The sequence below is a fragment of the Tiliqua scincoides genome, chromosome 4 (genome assembly GCF_035046505.1).
Source record: "Tiliqua scincoides isolate rTilSci1 chromosome 4, rTilSci1.hap2, whole genome shotgun sequence".
In the NCBI taxonomy this organism is placed as follows: Eukaryota; Metazoa; Chordata; class Lepidosauria; order Squamata; family Scincidae; genus Tiliqua; species Tiliqua scincoides.
The window spans coordinates 161,234,996-161,250,710 of record NC_089824.1 but is presented as its reverse complement, the minus strand read 5'-3'; the positions used below and the strand labels follow the sequence as shown (position 1 = coordinate 161,250,710).

The 15,715-nt window shown below is 40.2% G+C and overlaps 1 protein-coding gene across 2 annotated transcripts in view; it reads right to left on the bottom strand.

The window, feature by feature from the left end:
* Nucleotides 1-5,267: 5,267 nt before the first annotated feature.
* The window catches only part of EFCAB14 (EF-hand calcium binding domain 14), a 29,536-nt gene continuing 19,088 nt past the window's right edge, over nucleotides 5,268-15,715 (bottom strand). Inside the window, exons 9-11 of one of the 2 annotated variants that reach the window (XM_066625634.1) lie at nucleotides 11,830-11,938; nucleotides 10,580-10,711; nucleotides 5,268-9,983 (exon numbers count right to left, since the gene is read on the bottom strand). In XM_066625634.1, coding sequence (XP_066481731.1) covers nucleotides 9,808-9,983; nucleotides 10,580-10,711; nucleotides 11,830-11,938 — 417 coding nt within the window. In that variant the 3' untranslated portion in view covers nucleotides 5,268-9,807. The remainder of the gene's footprint in view (nucleotides 9,984-10,579; nucleotides 10,712-11,829; nucleotides 11,939-15,715) is intronic. The other variant, XM_066625635.1, reaches the window with a different exon arrangement.

Below are 15,715 nucleotides of genomic sequence, written 5' to 3'. Positions count from 1 at the left end.
CTACGGTAAATATCACAATAGCAGTGATCATTGGAAATTTTGCATTTGTTCAGAATATTATGGTTTGAATTATGAAAAAACAATGTAGAATCTCTGAACAGTGAACCAATTCAATGAATCAATAAGGGAAAGCGGTATCTGCAAATGCCAAAAGTCCATTAAATCTGAATGCATCGATTATGATCCACACACTGCATGTCAGCTCATGTGCAAAACACATGACTAAGTTTAAAGCAGGGATAGGCAGGTCAGGCATGGCTCAAGTCATGAGTCTCTACCCCCCCATGACTAAAAAGCAAGTCATAATGGGGTACTTTCCAAGTCACCCAGAGTGTTTTCATGACTTGAAAAGACTTGAGTCTCGTTCCCTTTAAAAAGCCCACCATGAAAAAAAATGGGGCTGCTGCCTGTGTGTGTGTGTGTGTGTGTGTGTCAGAGTTCTCCTTTAATACTCCCCTGATGTTCCTATCCCTGTAAACAAGGTGGGACAGACTGTGAGAAAGCAGGGACAGAAGCAGCAAGAGGGAGGAGAGTCATGTGCAGCAGCTGCAAGGCTTACCAGGATGATCCAGTCCTTTGCAGCTCCACTCTGAAGTAGTTCCATTTGTGCAGGTCATTCAATGAGGCTTCCTGCTTTCAAGTAACAATGGAGCCATGCATTGGAAAGCATGATCACTATGAACTGCCTCCCCACCCCAGCTTCCCTGCCTCCTCCCACCAATTTTAAGGCAAGATCCCCCTTGGATTCCTCCTTCTGCTCTCTCTCATCCAAAGAAAAAAGCCAGATCACCCATCCTTCATCCAATGACCATTGGTTCCTTTAGAAATGGGCAAGAGAGACAGCTCCCACCTCCCACCTGATGCAGAAGCAAAACATTAACCCTTCCCTGCCTCCTGGCTGGAACTTCCCTGCTGCTCGATTTCATAAGATCTTTCACACCATGAAAAAAGTAAGCAAGCATATCCAGACAGACTCCAGTGCACATTTTTGTGGGGAATCAGTGCTGAGTCAGGTGGCCTCAGACTTGAGTCAGTGCTGTCATCTCACAGGAGTAAGCAAAAACACTGATTTCTGCAACTTGGACTCGAGTTCCCATTCCTGGTTTAAAGCAACAGACAATATCCGTTATAACTAACATCTGTTAAATAAAGGACTGTTAAAACAATGGTTCTCCATAATAGAAGTAACACCTCAGGGGAAAACACATGGATTCTTTACAGTGACTACATTAATACACATTTTGGCCAAATCCCTGCACGCACCTATCTGGGAGTAAGTCCCACTGAACATAGTGAGTCTTGTTTCTGAGCAAAACATGCATAGGGTTTCACTGTTAGGGTTGATCAGACAGGCTTTATATTGACAAACTTTATATTCACAAACTTGAAGCTACTTTCTCTAGAGTAGTCATCATTTACAGATGGACTACTCTAGAGAAACTGGCTTCAAGTTTGTGAATATAAAGCCTGTCTGAAGAACCCTAAGTAAATATGAGTTTGCCCTGTGAGAATTGTATCAATCATTTTAAATGCCCAATTCACATTTTCTTGCCCATCTTGAATAAATACTTAACACTGCCATAAGCCTGAGCATCACCATCACAAATGCTGTACACCAGAATTATTTAGCCTGGCACTCTTAGGGCCCAATCCCATCCAGCTTTCCAGCACCGGTGCAATTGAAGTGCAGTCCTTCATGTTACCTTACCTTGAGGAGACCTCTGTGACTGACTCCCCACCAAAGGATACAGCATACAACCCATTGACATGGCTGCACCAGCACTGGACAATTGGATAGGATTGGGCCCTCAGTTGGGTATAAATTTGGTACACATTGTTAAAACAACTATTATAACTGAAGGATATAAGGAAAGGTTGGGGGTGGGGAATGATTGCTTTCCTAGTCTCAGGGAAGATAGAAAAGGAGCTACAAACATGTAAAATATTTTCTTCAGGTGAGGAGGTGAGTAACTGACCAGGTTAAAAATAAACAGTTGCTCCTTTTGCAGGGAAAGCAGCTGCATGAATAAAATTCCTTCGTGTTGCATTCTTTCTTTGGATCACCATATGTACCATTCCGACTGCTTTAAAAAATAAGTTACAGGGTAGGAGGGCTATAAAAACAGTAGTTGCAATTGCACAATACTGTACCTCAAAGCTATATAAGTGTATCTGCCAGCAAACACCTGTCTTCACACTCTTCTTCCCCAACTATGAAGGTCTAGAAAAGCTTAATTCCCAGACCAAATTCTATGGCAGTTTCTAGAGTTTCTATTTCCCATTGCTATACACCTACAATATACAACCACCATGGTTTATTTTGATGAAATTGCATTATGGGAAGATGCATGTTAGGGATTATGGGAAGATGCATGTGGATTATGTTAGCATTTCCAACAGACTGAATTATGTGGTTGATACAGGCCTTCTTTTGATATATTACTTGTATAATCTTGGCTTGCTTGCAGATACGTTGCCCATCTATTTTGGAAGTCTAGGATTCTGTTACATCATGGTATTTAGCGGTATGCTATTACTCCAGTGGAGGAAAGGAGTCCAGCGGGAGCGACGAGCAAGAGCTTGGGTGCAACGGAAGAAAATGGAATGGTCTTTCTACCACACATTGGCTTTCTACCCTGATAAGGAAACCCAGCCTAGAACTGAAGAAGTTTGCAGTTTGGAGTCCAGTAACAATCCACAGCCACAAGGCAGCTTCATGTCCAACGAGATGGCTACAGAGAGCAGAAGTGATGCCTTTTCTTCACTTCCAAATGCAGATCCATTTAAACCAGTGTTTCAGGAAATAGCTTGTGTCTCAGCTCTCACTCACTTACCACCGCTGCTTGAACATTCAGCTTCTTACCCCTGCTCTAGCATTCCAGCGAAAAGTACCCCATTCAATTCACCTCTGAAGTCTGCGATGTTGAAAAATGAGTCATACAATGATGGGAGCAGCATCTCTGCTTAGAAGCCCATTTAATAGAGAAGCAAGGAGAGGCATGTCTAAGCAATGTTAATAGCACCAAAATTAAAGTAGACTTTCAAAATTCGCTGTGCTTTATTTTGTTTGCTTTATTTTTGGGAGGATACTGAGCAGGGATCTATAGCAGGGATAGCTATAGCAGGGATCTTCAAAACCTGGTTGACCTGGTTGACCAAACGCAACCAGAGTTGTGCTTGTGGGGTGGGGGAATGAGGCTCCATTTAAGTGTGAGCTGGGTTGGTGCTTGGAGAAATTTTGGACATTTGATATTTGGACATACCGTTTATTCATTCATCTGAGTTCCATCTCTAATGTATTTATTTAAATTTTAGATTTAACTTTTTTTTTTCTGGCCCTTGACACTGTGCCAGATATTTGATGCAGCCCTTCGGCTGAAAAGTTTAGAGACTCCTGTTCTATAGCAAAGGTATGTAAACGTTAAATTCTCGATTCCCATTTTTCAATAACATGGTATTAAACTCGCATCATAGAATTTATGGATCTTGAGATCTTCTAGTCAAAACACTCTGTGCAAGCAACTGCTACAGCAGCCCAACAGGTGATTAGTCAGCCTCTGCTTGAAAAGCTCCAATGAGACAGAGCCCCCAACTGCACAAGGCAGACTAGTTGTCTGTTCACCAAGGCTAAACATTTGAGCTGCATTTCTGTCTATTGGTAGGTCTGAAAAATGCATAGCCATCATCCGAGACAGAATGTAGATTATTAAGTTATCACCTTGCATTTGACAAATCCCTAGAACTTATTACCAAATGTTTGACAGTTACCTGGTAATCAGGTCTAGAGGATGAAACAAGAAGGAAGCTCTACAGAGGCATCTTTCTGCATTACATGCACCACGCTTTCCCCCTATCACCTTTGCAAAATCTGGAAAAAGATGCATTTTGAAAATTTACTGCATTTAGGTAGCTATGTCTAACTTACATAGGTTCTCAGATCATCGCTGGATGCAACAGCACTCTGGGTATACCGGCCATAAAATTCCTAAACAACAACTTTCTGTCTTGTAATAATTACAGACATCAGCCATTCAAAGGCAAAACTCTGCCATTCCAATGTGGAATGCTGGACGTTTTGCCTTTGGATGCCTGATGATGTCTATAGCAATTGTAGGATGAAACATTGCTTTTAATTCCTCAAACTAGTTGTTTGGAATTCATTGTTGAGCCTCCAATGAAAACAATGTGATGGGAAAAAAATCAGATAACTAATTAACTCAAGCCCTGAGGGGGCTATTAAAAAATCAGATAGCTGCTAACTGCCCTGAAAACAGCTGAGCTCCTACAGTTTGCAAGCTTGTGTAAATACAGGTGGCCCTTGGTATCCATGGGTTTGGTAACTGCAGATTTGAATGTCTGTGGGTTCCAAACCTGCAGGGTAGGCCACCAGTTGCTCTCCAAACCCAGATAAAGGCTGGGTCACATAATTAAGCCCATCAAACTTTAAGGCTATTCTTTAGGGCTGTCTCCTTATGAGAAATGGATTGAGTTTTTTTTCCAATTTGTAAATATTTTTTTAGATAATCTTTTTTTAAAGGCTCTAAAGTTAGGTGGATCCCAACTGACTGTCATTTTAAAAAGTGGGTCCTAAAATGCCTAAAAGTGCTAAAATGTTTGAGAACCACCGGTAAGCCATAGTTAACACCAAGTCAGGTTCCATCAAGCCTAGTGTCAGTTTTCCTGACTGAGATGTCATCCTGAAATATGCTACATATGAATTATAGATTTAGGTTGCAATCCTAACCACACTTTCCTGAGAGTAAGCCCCATTGAACAAAATAGGACTTACTTTTAAGTAGACCTGGTTAGGATTGTGTCCTTAGTGTACTGGCCTTGTGTCAGGGTCAAGAAAGGGGCCGCTAGAAGTAGCTGAAAGTAGCTTCTGTGGGTCATTCTGAGAACTGTATTGTGGGTTACAGGGCCGGCATTGCATTGGCGATTGCATCGGTGTGAGTTGCAGGCCAGGCATGACCCAGAAAAAGCCTCTGGGGCCTCCTACTGAGGTATCCCAGTACCAGCAGTGTGGTGGATGAAGTCTACACATTTTAAATATACAATTTGGACATGAAGTTTATTCACTCCTATATTTAAGATAATTTACTATGCATTGCTCTGTTCAGATAAGTGTGAGACAAGATTTAAAATTTTAAATTTGTGGACTGAATCATTTTACAAGTTTCAAACAGCAGCATTAGAAATATGACTGTTTTTAGCCAACTCTATAAACCTTTTTCTTAAACATACTATGAAATAAAATGACAGATGCATCAAAAACAAAGTGTTTTATTTAAATTTGACATTCACAATGCATGATAAGTGCAAAACTCAGTAGCTAAAACCAGTTTTAATTCTATTCATAAACAGATGTAAAAAGCTGTTGTACATTTCCAGCAATTTTGTTAAAAAATAAGCTAGCATTTCAGAAACATATAGGTCATCCTAAGGGATCTATACAATTTAAAATTAACTAAGACAGTGTTGTATAACAAATTGGTACTTGAGATTCACCAAATCTGATTAGCTGTTCCTGTGCCAAGAGCCTACTTCAATACCACTGTGGAACAGCTTCTCAGACAACCAAAACAAAGAAACAAGCGCATGTGCACACCCTTTTTGCTCTGAAGGATATGAATGCAGAATTGAAGTACTGTAGTTCTAAAGATACTGTTACAGAATAAGATTCCTCACAGTGGCCAACCTTGTGGAAAATATATAGGTACACCCCAAACAAAGGAAGCTGGCATATGCACCACAAAGCCCATATTAAAAGCTTGCTCTTTCTTGCAACTTCAGAACTCTTATAAAGAAAAAAAGAATTCCCAGTTCTTTGTTCTGTCAAGACCTTTTGTTAGCTCTTTTTTAATATGATCTTCCCACCTTACCATAGGAGCCTGCAGTTCAGGTTACTCCAGCTTTGCAAACACTCACCATTTTGACTTAAATCACCACTAAATATGCTACATTTCACTGTTTATTCCCCCTCCCCCGAAATGTATCCAACTTTCCCTGCCCTGCAAGGGACTTGCTCAAAGAGGCTTACAACTTGTTAAATAAAATAGCTTCATAATATATTGAACATCACTTTCTCCTTACCAACTTTGAACTAATGCTAACTTGGAACTAATGCAGTTCCAATCTTACCTCGGACCTTTTCAATCAATTGTATTTGTGAATGTATAGAAAATCCTCCAGTTTTCAGATAATGAGCTGTCTCCAAAGGAAACATAAGAAAATCAGGCTCTAACCAATGCCTATTTCACTGATAACTGTAGAAGGATGACAGCTGAAAAAATAGTAGCATCTAATGCCTTGACATCTCATTGAGAATACCAACATGGAGCAGGCAACTGATTTCAGAGTTAGCCAACTTATCTGAATTCTTCAATGCAGGAAAAGATACCCTCCTGCTCCTTGCACTGTACTGCGCAAGCATAAGACAGTTTGCACAGCTTGCTGCTACTGAGCCCTATAGCAGTCACTGTAGTTTCATTGTGCAGTTACACAATAAGTAAGTGTTCAGGTTCAGGGCTGCACAGACAACTTTAAGCTTGAGTGACATATTATAATACAACTGCACACTGGGTTCAAAGCCTAACCTAAATTGATGCACAATTTTTGCTATTGTGCTACCAAATACAACATTGTTACAAGTCCCCACTTGTCTATTTTGCAAACAGCAAACTGAAAAACCTGCCCCCAAACACTTATTTTAGAATACATAATTTAGGTTAACTTCATGTTACTGACAGTGTGATTTCCAGTCCTTTGGCTGTTCCCAGTAACATAAGCAATTTCTGTTCTAACCACATGGGTGTAGCTAGAGAGATATTCCTTTATGGTTTGCCTGGACCATATGAATCAAAGTTGCATATACTATGAGTTTTATAGGAACAGCAATAAGGTAGTGGGAATCGCACTGTTGCCAACCATATAAACTGAGTCTCTGTATTTCAGAAGACTCGTTATTTAAAATACAATGTTGGAAATTGATTGCAGGGCACGTTTCAGGAATATCTACAAGATCAACATATGTAGGAATGCCAAATGTAATTCTTTCCCATACACAATTTGTATACCCTGAGAATTCAAAAGCATGTAACTCTAGCGACCCAAATATATCCTTATACAGGCATTATTGAACTACAAGAACTGGTCCCCTTGCCACTCCAGTAAAGCATGAATTGGGCTTAGGAAAACGTTTTCATTGATGGTATGCATTAATGTTTTCAAACAGCCATTTCCCTCTGAGAACTGAGACTGTAGTCTTACAGAGCAGTACTATCTCAGCAGCAGAGCACATGAATCAGCCATGAGCCTATCACATTCTTGAGTAAGTGTATTATGACAAAAATACACCTTGAAACAAAAGTGCTCCAAGTGATCACCGTAATAGTGGGACTAGAAACAAGCTCCTTTCTATATTAACTAAACTTCATTACAAAACAATCTTCCAAAAATACTTTCAAATTTTTGGCACACAACCATATTATAGTTGTAAAAATAATATACTAGTATAGGTTTTTTATTGCTTTATTTAATTTGGTCAACAATTTTGTACAGAAAGTATATAAATGTAATTGATGGCTGGCAGAACAGCATTGCTTTTCAGTCATCTTGAAAGGTTTTGCATTTCACAGCTTCACTGGACAAAGCCAACTTGCGCAGGTCAAGAAAGAAGTAGGTGAAAGACTTAGATGACCTATGATGGAAATTTGTTTTTTAAGGCTTATATTTTTGGAGTATATTCTGTCTGTTCTAGAGTCACAGCCCATATTATATCAAACCTTCAGATTACAGTGCCTACTGTCATCTGCAACACATTCGAAATGACTGAAAAGTCTGCACTTTACTGTGGACCTTGAGTTACATTGCTGGGAACTTCCTTACAGTAAATGATGCAAAAATGACGAAAGGCTCTGCAAAACGTTTAGGAAACTTGAGGCCACCTCAAAATTTAGATTCACAGCATAATGATGAGAAGACTTTGCTGAGATTTGTACCTAGAGAACAAGCATTGTAATCTGCTGTTAAAAATTCTTGATCTTATCCTGCATCTTTCTCCTTCCTGCTCTGATAAAATATACAGTAGCCTAAAATGCCAAGTAGTCCACATTTACAAACAGCAGTATAAATTTGTTCCCAACATAAAAAGCAAGTTACACACACGAAAGTGACAATGACATGTGTTCCTATGAGATGTGTATTATGGTGGGGAAGAATAATTCCAACAAAATATAGGCTTAAACAAAGGACAAAGGATGAAGATAACGAAAGTATTTCCAGCAATGTCTGCTGTATGATTGCCTTCTCCCTCAAATAAAAATACCAAACAGAATCTGTATGAGTTTTAAAAGCAGAAGTAAAATAGTTATTTTATGTCCTGTATATAACAGGAAATAAATATGAATTTCTTTAACCTCAACTTTAAGAATATAAGCTATCTTGAGAGTCTGGCATAAGCCTTCAGCTCTTGAATGTCAAAGCTATCCATAGATTCACAGGCAACAATGGGAAGAGTTTGTCATAAAATATAATTCCTGGTAGAAACGTATGTACAGGGGAGCCCCGTATTCACGGATCCCGTATCTCTGGTTTTAGTTAATCACAGATTGGGTCCGCGGGACCCCCCATGAGTGCTCAAGCCTGAGGCAAGGGGAGCTCCTCTTCCCTCACCTCCGAAGGGTCTTCCGAGCCCAGCAGAGGCCATGTGTATCGCCCTGCCTGCAGCCTCTAACGGGCTCAGAATGACAGGAAGTAGCAAAAAATGCTACTTCTGGATTTCACAAAAAAACAGAAGTGACATTTTTAATGCCATATAAGGCATAGGGTAGCCCACTGAAGCTTGGAGGGTTTCCCCTGGTATCCCTATGCCTTATAAGGCATTAAAAACATCACTTTCGGTTTCCCAAAAACCAGCAGAATTTTGTACTACTTACAGCCATCCTGAGCCTGGCAGAGGCCACAAGCAGACATGTGCAGTCTCTGCCAGGCTCAGAAGACCCTCTGGAGGCAAGGGGAGTGGATCCCCCCTGGCTTTCGAAAGGCAGGGGGTATCCTCAGTTATCCACAGTTTTAATTAATCACAGGAGGTTCTGGGGCATACCTGTATTATCAGTCTCCAATGTAAAGACTGTGTAGACTGGGATGTTTTATTACCAGTGTATTAACTTCAACGCCAAGTCACCCAAAATAGGCATAATTTATCCAATTTTAAATATTTACAAGCAGAAAAGTCTCCCGCAAAGAGATTCTTTAAACTTTTATTCTAAAGTGCAGCTAATTTAAGGCAAATTCATCTGAAATATAAAATACATGTTTGTCAATATATACACATGTTCAAATTTGAAGACAAGAGCTTCCCTTATAAGGGAAATAAAAACTCTGAGCTAAAGTTCTTAGTGTAGTTTAAGGTGCAATTACCTACGATTCCACAATCATTCTGTTCAATGGCAGGTTGTCATTCTCTGTCTCCAATCCCAGAGAAAATCAGTGATATACATCCCCGTTAAAACTGAACCCAATGTGACAAAATAGTTGCAACTTAAGTGCTCCATCGGTGTCTAAAGGACTTGTCCACAACTATTTCTGGATTACAGCCTTAGAGTCGACAGTCTTTCAGAAGTCATCGTTGTTTGTTACAGAGATTTAAAAAAAATCAATGTTTTCAAAGATGTCAACATGTACACTAAGTTAGCTCCAAATATTAATATCTCATTGGGGAAAGTGCCAAATGTAGCTTTTACTCATCAGTTTCTTTTTTGTAGTAGCTACTGTAGTCCTTCAATACTGCATTTCTATCTAGGGATACTATACACCTAGAGCCACCCTCAGTTCTGGTAGCGAATATTTCTCATCCCCATCTGCATCAAATTCTTTAAAGCTCTGTGAATCATCCATTGTAGACCTAACAAGACTTTGCAGCTCCTCATAAGAAAGCTTGCCATCAGTGCCTTGGTTGATGGTCTTGAATAAATTCTGAAGGTCTGTAAGAAAGAAAAACAGCTTTAAAGAACAGACAAAATGCACATTGATGCTTTCTTCTCACATTTTAGTACATCCACAATAGATCCTTATTAGAGCATATTGTCCAAATAGCAAGCCTACTGTGTGATCTGCAACTTATGTTCCAGCAGATGAAAGCATCAGTGGATATCTAAACAAAAGCAACATTAGAAATTTGACTATGTCCATCTCTGAATGTGAATGAAATGTATTCCAATAGAATGAACTAGCAAACACCTATTTATTTTGAGCATGCAAAGAAAAACTATTTTTGCAAAATAAATGCTGGTCAAAGATCCTCAGGCAAATCTCTCTATTGCTTTGACATATCTTCACCCTTCCTCAGATTTTTTTGGCTGCCCTTCTTCTGAACACTGCAATGGCTATCCCTGTTCGGTCCTTTTGTATTTTCTGACTTCTGCAGGACTTCCTTATATAAGATTGACAAATTCAGAACCTCCCACCACCTCTGTTTACAGAACTGTGGTACATCTAGAAGAACAAAGTGCCACTGGAACTATTTCTGTTATATTAGGAGATATGTTGATTTGTTTGTAACAAAATCAAGTAGTTTTACCTTCTAAGCTGGATATTCCTGGCAAGGACAGGCCTCTTGGTTGTCTATTTCCTTCAAAACCTGGGCCAACTGATCTTGAAGAAAGCCTTGGAAGTTTTGTTGGTGTTGATGTGATGCTCTGGGGCTTCCCTGCTGTCAAGTAATTTTGCAGACATTATAGCTTTAACAGCTGATAACCAGACAGAGATAGTAGGAAATAGTTGTGCCTGACAAGGCAACTGTGTTCAGATAACATGCAGCAAAACAGAGTATTTTCCAACATCAACCAAACATCTCATGAACATTTGAAGCAATCTTATACTTGAGTAAGATTACTGGTTCCTCAAACTCCTTATTGCATACTGACTGGAAATCGTTCTCCAGGATTTCAGAGAAATATATTTCCCAATCTTAACTAGAATGCCAGGAATTAAAACTGGGACCTTTTGTGGGCAAACAATTTGTTTGACTACTGAGTTACAGCTCCTCCCTTTTACAGAGCTTTATGAGTACACATAATTTTGCATACCCTATGTAATTGATGTGGTAACTATGTACCCTTCCAAAACACAGTTACTATCTTGCCCCCCCCCCCCAAAAGTTATGATTGGTCATTTAGTGACTACTTTGGAAATTCATCCGATCAAGGATACAGTTTTTAAACTTGCATTGTGTCCCTGTTCTCTCAAAGAGGAACACTTACTGTCCTGCGAGGAAGGTGAGAAGCATATCCCCCCACCTTTACTTTTTAATTCTACTATAGGTCACTTTGGACATTTCCCAATGGGGAAGGAAGAGACAGGATACCAATATTTTAAATAAATAAATGCTGATTTGAGTGACTAAAAAGATTTGTACTCTGAACTGGTTCATGGTTGCATTTCAAGAATATAAACTCTCAACAGCTTCTATTGAGAACACTGCTCTTCAAATAAAATGTTGCTCTTCAGGAATACTGCAGATTTTGCTCTTGAAGTCTTATCTGTTTTGTTTTCATTTACCATAACAGGGTGAATTGGAAGCCTCTACTACAACCCCAAAGGAAGGCCAGTCACCAAATATATTCACTATTTCCAAAATATTTGTCCAAGAAAGTTAATTGTAGTGTAAACACTAGTGTTAACTCATTTTTTGCCTGCCCGCAGACGTACACATTTGGTCTCTGTTGTGTATAAGCAACACAGGGCACAAATAGCTTAAGTTAGGGCAGTGACTAAAAAGTAAACTTTTTTTTTCTTTACAGGGAATATACAATTAAAAGAAATGTTCACCTTTTTTTGAGGAATCAGATTTAGCACTTTCTGGTTTGCTTGACAGAGCATTGATCAACTGTAACTTCTCCCTAAGTTTGGATACCTGAGACTCTCCAATTTCAATTTTCTGTAGAACACCAAAGAAAAACATTATTTAAAAAACAAACCCTGCTTGTTTCACTGACTTACAGTAGGCTGTAATGCCAAACACTTAAGATACTAATTCCACTTACATAGTTATCTCCAATATTCATTTAACGTTTTCAACAAAGAAATCTACCTATGTCGAACACAGCAATTGCTCAATACCTCAGAAGCATCAAAAGAATGAAGTGTAATAATTTTTCATAGGAATAGTGAAACTTACTCTAGTACTTATCCATTCCAAACATGCTCCAGTACTTACCCCACTCCTAACTTTTTATTTACCCAGTCAAGCTTTTTATCAATACACAGAACTGGGTTTGAGAGGAGAACTTGAATTAAGTCACCTTTAATTGATATTTTAGCAGTGGAAATAAAAGAATTCTCCTTTTAGTATACTTATTACTGAATACTTTTGCTTTATAAGAAAAAAATATCTTCTTAGATTTGGAAAGAACAGTTTTAGAGAAAATCTCTTCAGAATGCTATGGCTTGTAAATGTCTCCCTTTGAGAGGTGCCTTTCTCTAAGATATTACAGAGTTGCATAACATATACAGTACTGGAACTAGGAAGGAAGCTATAGTAATGTTTTTAATGTTTTTATGAATTTGATGTTTACTATATAATCCTGACTTTCAAAGTCAATTCAATTAGACTGGATGATATTCAGGGTCAAAGGTCTTGGTGTTCTTTTAATGTATTGTATTGTATTGGCAACCTTCAGTCTCGAAAGACTATGGTATCGCGCTCTGAAAGGTGGTTCTGGCACAGCGTCTAGTGTGGCTGAAAAGGCCAATCTGGGAGTGACAATCCCTTCCACACCGGGAGCAAGTGCAGTCTGTCCCTGGTCTGTCTCCCTGGCTATGGGCCTTCCTTCTTTGCCTCTTAGCCTCAGACTGTTGGCAAAGTGTCTCTTCAAACTGGGAAAGGCCATGCTGCACAGCCTGCCTCCAAGCGGGCCGCTCAGAGGCCAGGGTTTCCCACTTGTTGAGGTCCATCCCTAAGGCCTTCAGATCCCTCTTGCAGATGTCCTTGTATCGCAGCTGTGGTCTACCTGTAGGGCGCTTTCCTTGCACGAGTTCTCCATAGAGGAGATCCTTTGGGATCCGGCCATCATCCATTCTCGCGACATGACCAAGCCAACGCAGGCGTCTCTGTTTCAGCAGTGAATACATGCTAGGGATTCCAGCACGTTCCAGGACTGTGTTGTTTGGAACTTTGTCCTGCCAGGTGATGTTGAGGATGCGTCGGAGGCAGCGCATGTGGAAAGCGCTCAGTTTCCTCTCCTGTTGTGAGCGAAGAGTCCATGACTCGCTGCAGTACAGAAGTGTACTCAGGACGTAAGCTCTGTAGACCTGGATCTTGGTATGTTCCGTCAGCTTCTTGTTGGACCAGACTCTCTTTGTGAGTCTGGAAAACGTGGTAGCTGCTTTACCGATGCGCTTGTTTAGCTCGGTATCGAGAGAATGTGTGTCGGAGATCGTTGAGCCAAGGTACACAAAGTCATGGACAACCTCCAGTTCATGCGCAGAGATTGTAATGCAGGGAGGTGAGTCCACATCCTGAACCATGACCTGTGTTTTCTTCAGGCTGATTGTCAGTCCAAAATCTTGGCAGGCCTTGCTAAAACGATCCATGAGCTGCTGGAGATCTTTGGCAGAGTGGGTAGTGACAGCTGCATCGTCGGCAAAGAGGAAGTCACGCAGACATTTCAGCTGGACTTTGGATTTTGCTCTCAGTCTGGAGAGGTTGAAGAGCTTTCCGTCTGATCTGGTCCGGAGATAGATGCCTTCTGTTGCAGTTCCAAAGGCCTGCTTCAGCAGGACAGCGAAGAAAATCCCAAACAAGGTTGGTGCAAGAACACAGCCCTGCTTCACTCCGCTTCGGATGTCAAAAGGGTCTGATGTGGAGCCATCGAAGACAACAGTGCCCTTCATGTCCTTGTGGAAAGATCTGATGATGCTGAGGAGCCTGGGTGGACATCCAATCTTGGGGAGAATCTTGAAGAGGCCGTCTCTGCTGACCAGGTCGAAAGCCTTTGTGAGATCTATGAACGCTATAAAGAGTGGCTGTCGTTGTTCCCTGCATTTCTCCTGCAGTTGTCTAAGGGAGAATACCATATCAGTGGTGGACCTGTTGGCTCGGAATCCACACTGCGATTCTGGATAGACGCTCTCTGCAAGTACCTGGAGCCTCTTTAGTGCAACTCGGGCAAACAGCTTTCCTACAACGCTAAGGAGAGAGATGCCGCGGTAGTTGTTGCAGTCACCCCTGTCACCTTTGTTCTTGTACAGCGTGATGATGTTTGCATCCCTCATGTCTTGAGGTACTCCACCTTCTCTCCAGCAGAGACAGAGGATTTCATGCAGCTCAGTGACGATGATCTCTTTGCAGCATTTTAGGACTTCAGCAGGGATGCTGTCTTTTCCAGGTGCCTTGCCAAAGGCAAGGGAGTCCAGGGCCACGTGAAATTCTTCTAGGGTTGGTTCACTGTCAAGCTCTTCCAGCTCTTCCAGCACAGGCAGGCACTCAATGTTGTTCAGTGCTTCTTCGGTGACTACATTTTCTCTGGAATATAGCGGTGACTACATTTTCTCTGGAATATAGAATATACATTTTCTCTGGAATATAGAATATTTCTCTGGAATATAATATAATATTAATGTATTATGCAAAAGCAAAACTTCTACAATATACGTTAAAAGTTAAATTAGAAAAAGAACACCAAGATCTTTGACCCTCGTTGATATTATCCAGTCTAACTGAATTGACTTTATCTAGCATGCTTTCAAAATTAATTACCACTTTTGCCAACAAGAACTTCTAATGACTCTGCTCTGTCAACTCATCAAGGATTACAAGCAGTCCAAATGACTCTGGTAATTGATGCAGTAATGCTTTTAATTTTTCAAAGGCAGTGTGTTTTGTCTAAACTGAATTTGCTAGCTGCATGTGCATAAATACAATAAAAGCCAATCTGCAAAATTCTATCATACATTATCACATGTTAAGTATCTTACAGAAAGAAAGATGGGCTATATGGATAAGAGCAGGCTTGATTAATAAATTACTGGTTGATTATTGGAACATGGAAAAGATTTAAGACCTCGCATGATGAAATTGCCAAGTATACATTTTAACTTTCTCTTATGAAGGTGAACATGGGCCAGGGGGATACTACTGTGGTGATGGCAAAAATCTATCCTCTGCCTATACACTAATGGCCTCATTCTCATTGTTAGGGATCCTGCACATGTGTGCAAGACTGAAGGAATATACTGTACTACATGTAGAGAAGATGCTTGGCAATATACAATTCCTCTTTCCATCCACATAGTTCTTTTCAAACTGAAAGGAATGCTTGTTGTAATGATTAGCTAATCTGCTAAGGGGCTCCCTTGTACTTCACATTCTACTACACAAATGCATCGCTAAGGATCAGGACCCACTGACCAACTTCCACATAGTATCAAAAAATGCTATTAAGAACAACAGAGACTAAAAATAGCATAAGCTTTTTTGAGCCTCCTTCATGAATGGGCAGTAATAGGGTACATTCAGATATCCACATTTAGACTAGGAATGCTGTTCGCATATTCTCCCTCCTCCCCTCACGTTTGGTTTAACAGAAAACTGTCTGGCTTGTCAAACCACAGTTTGCCATGACACATGAACTGGTCATCTGTGGTCTGAGTAATTCCTTCAAATCAGGAAGCCTTCTATTAAGACAAATACATGAAGAAGAAGAAAAGGAATTCC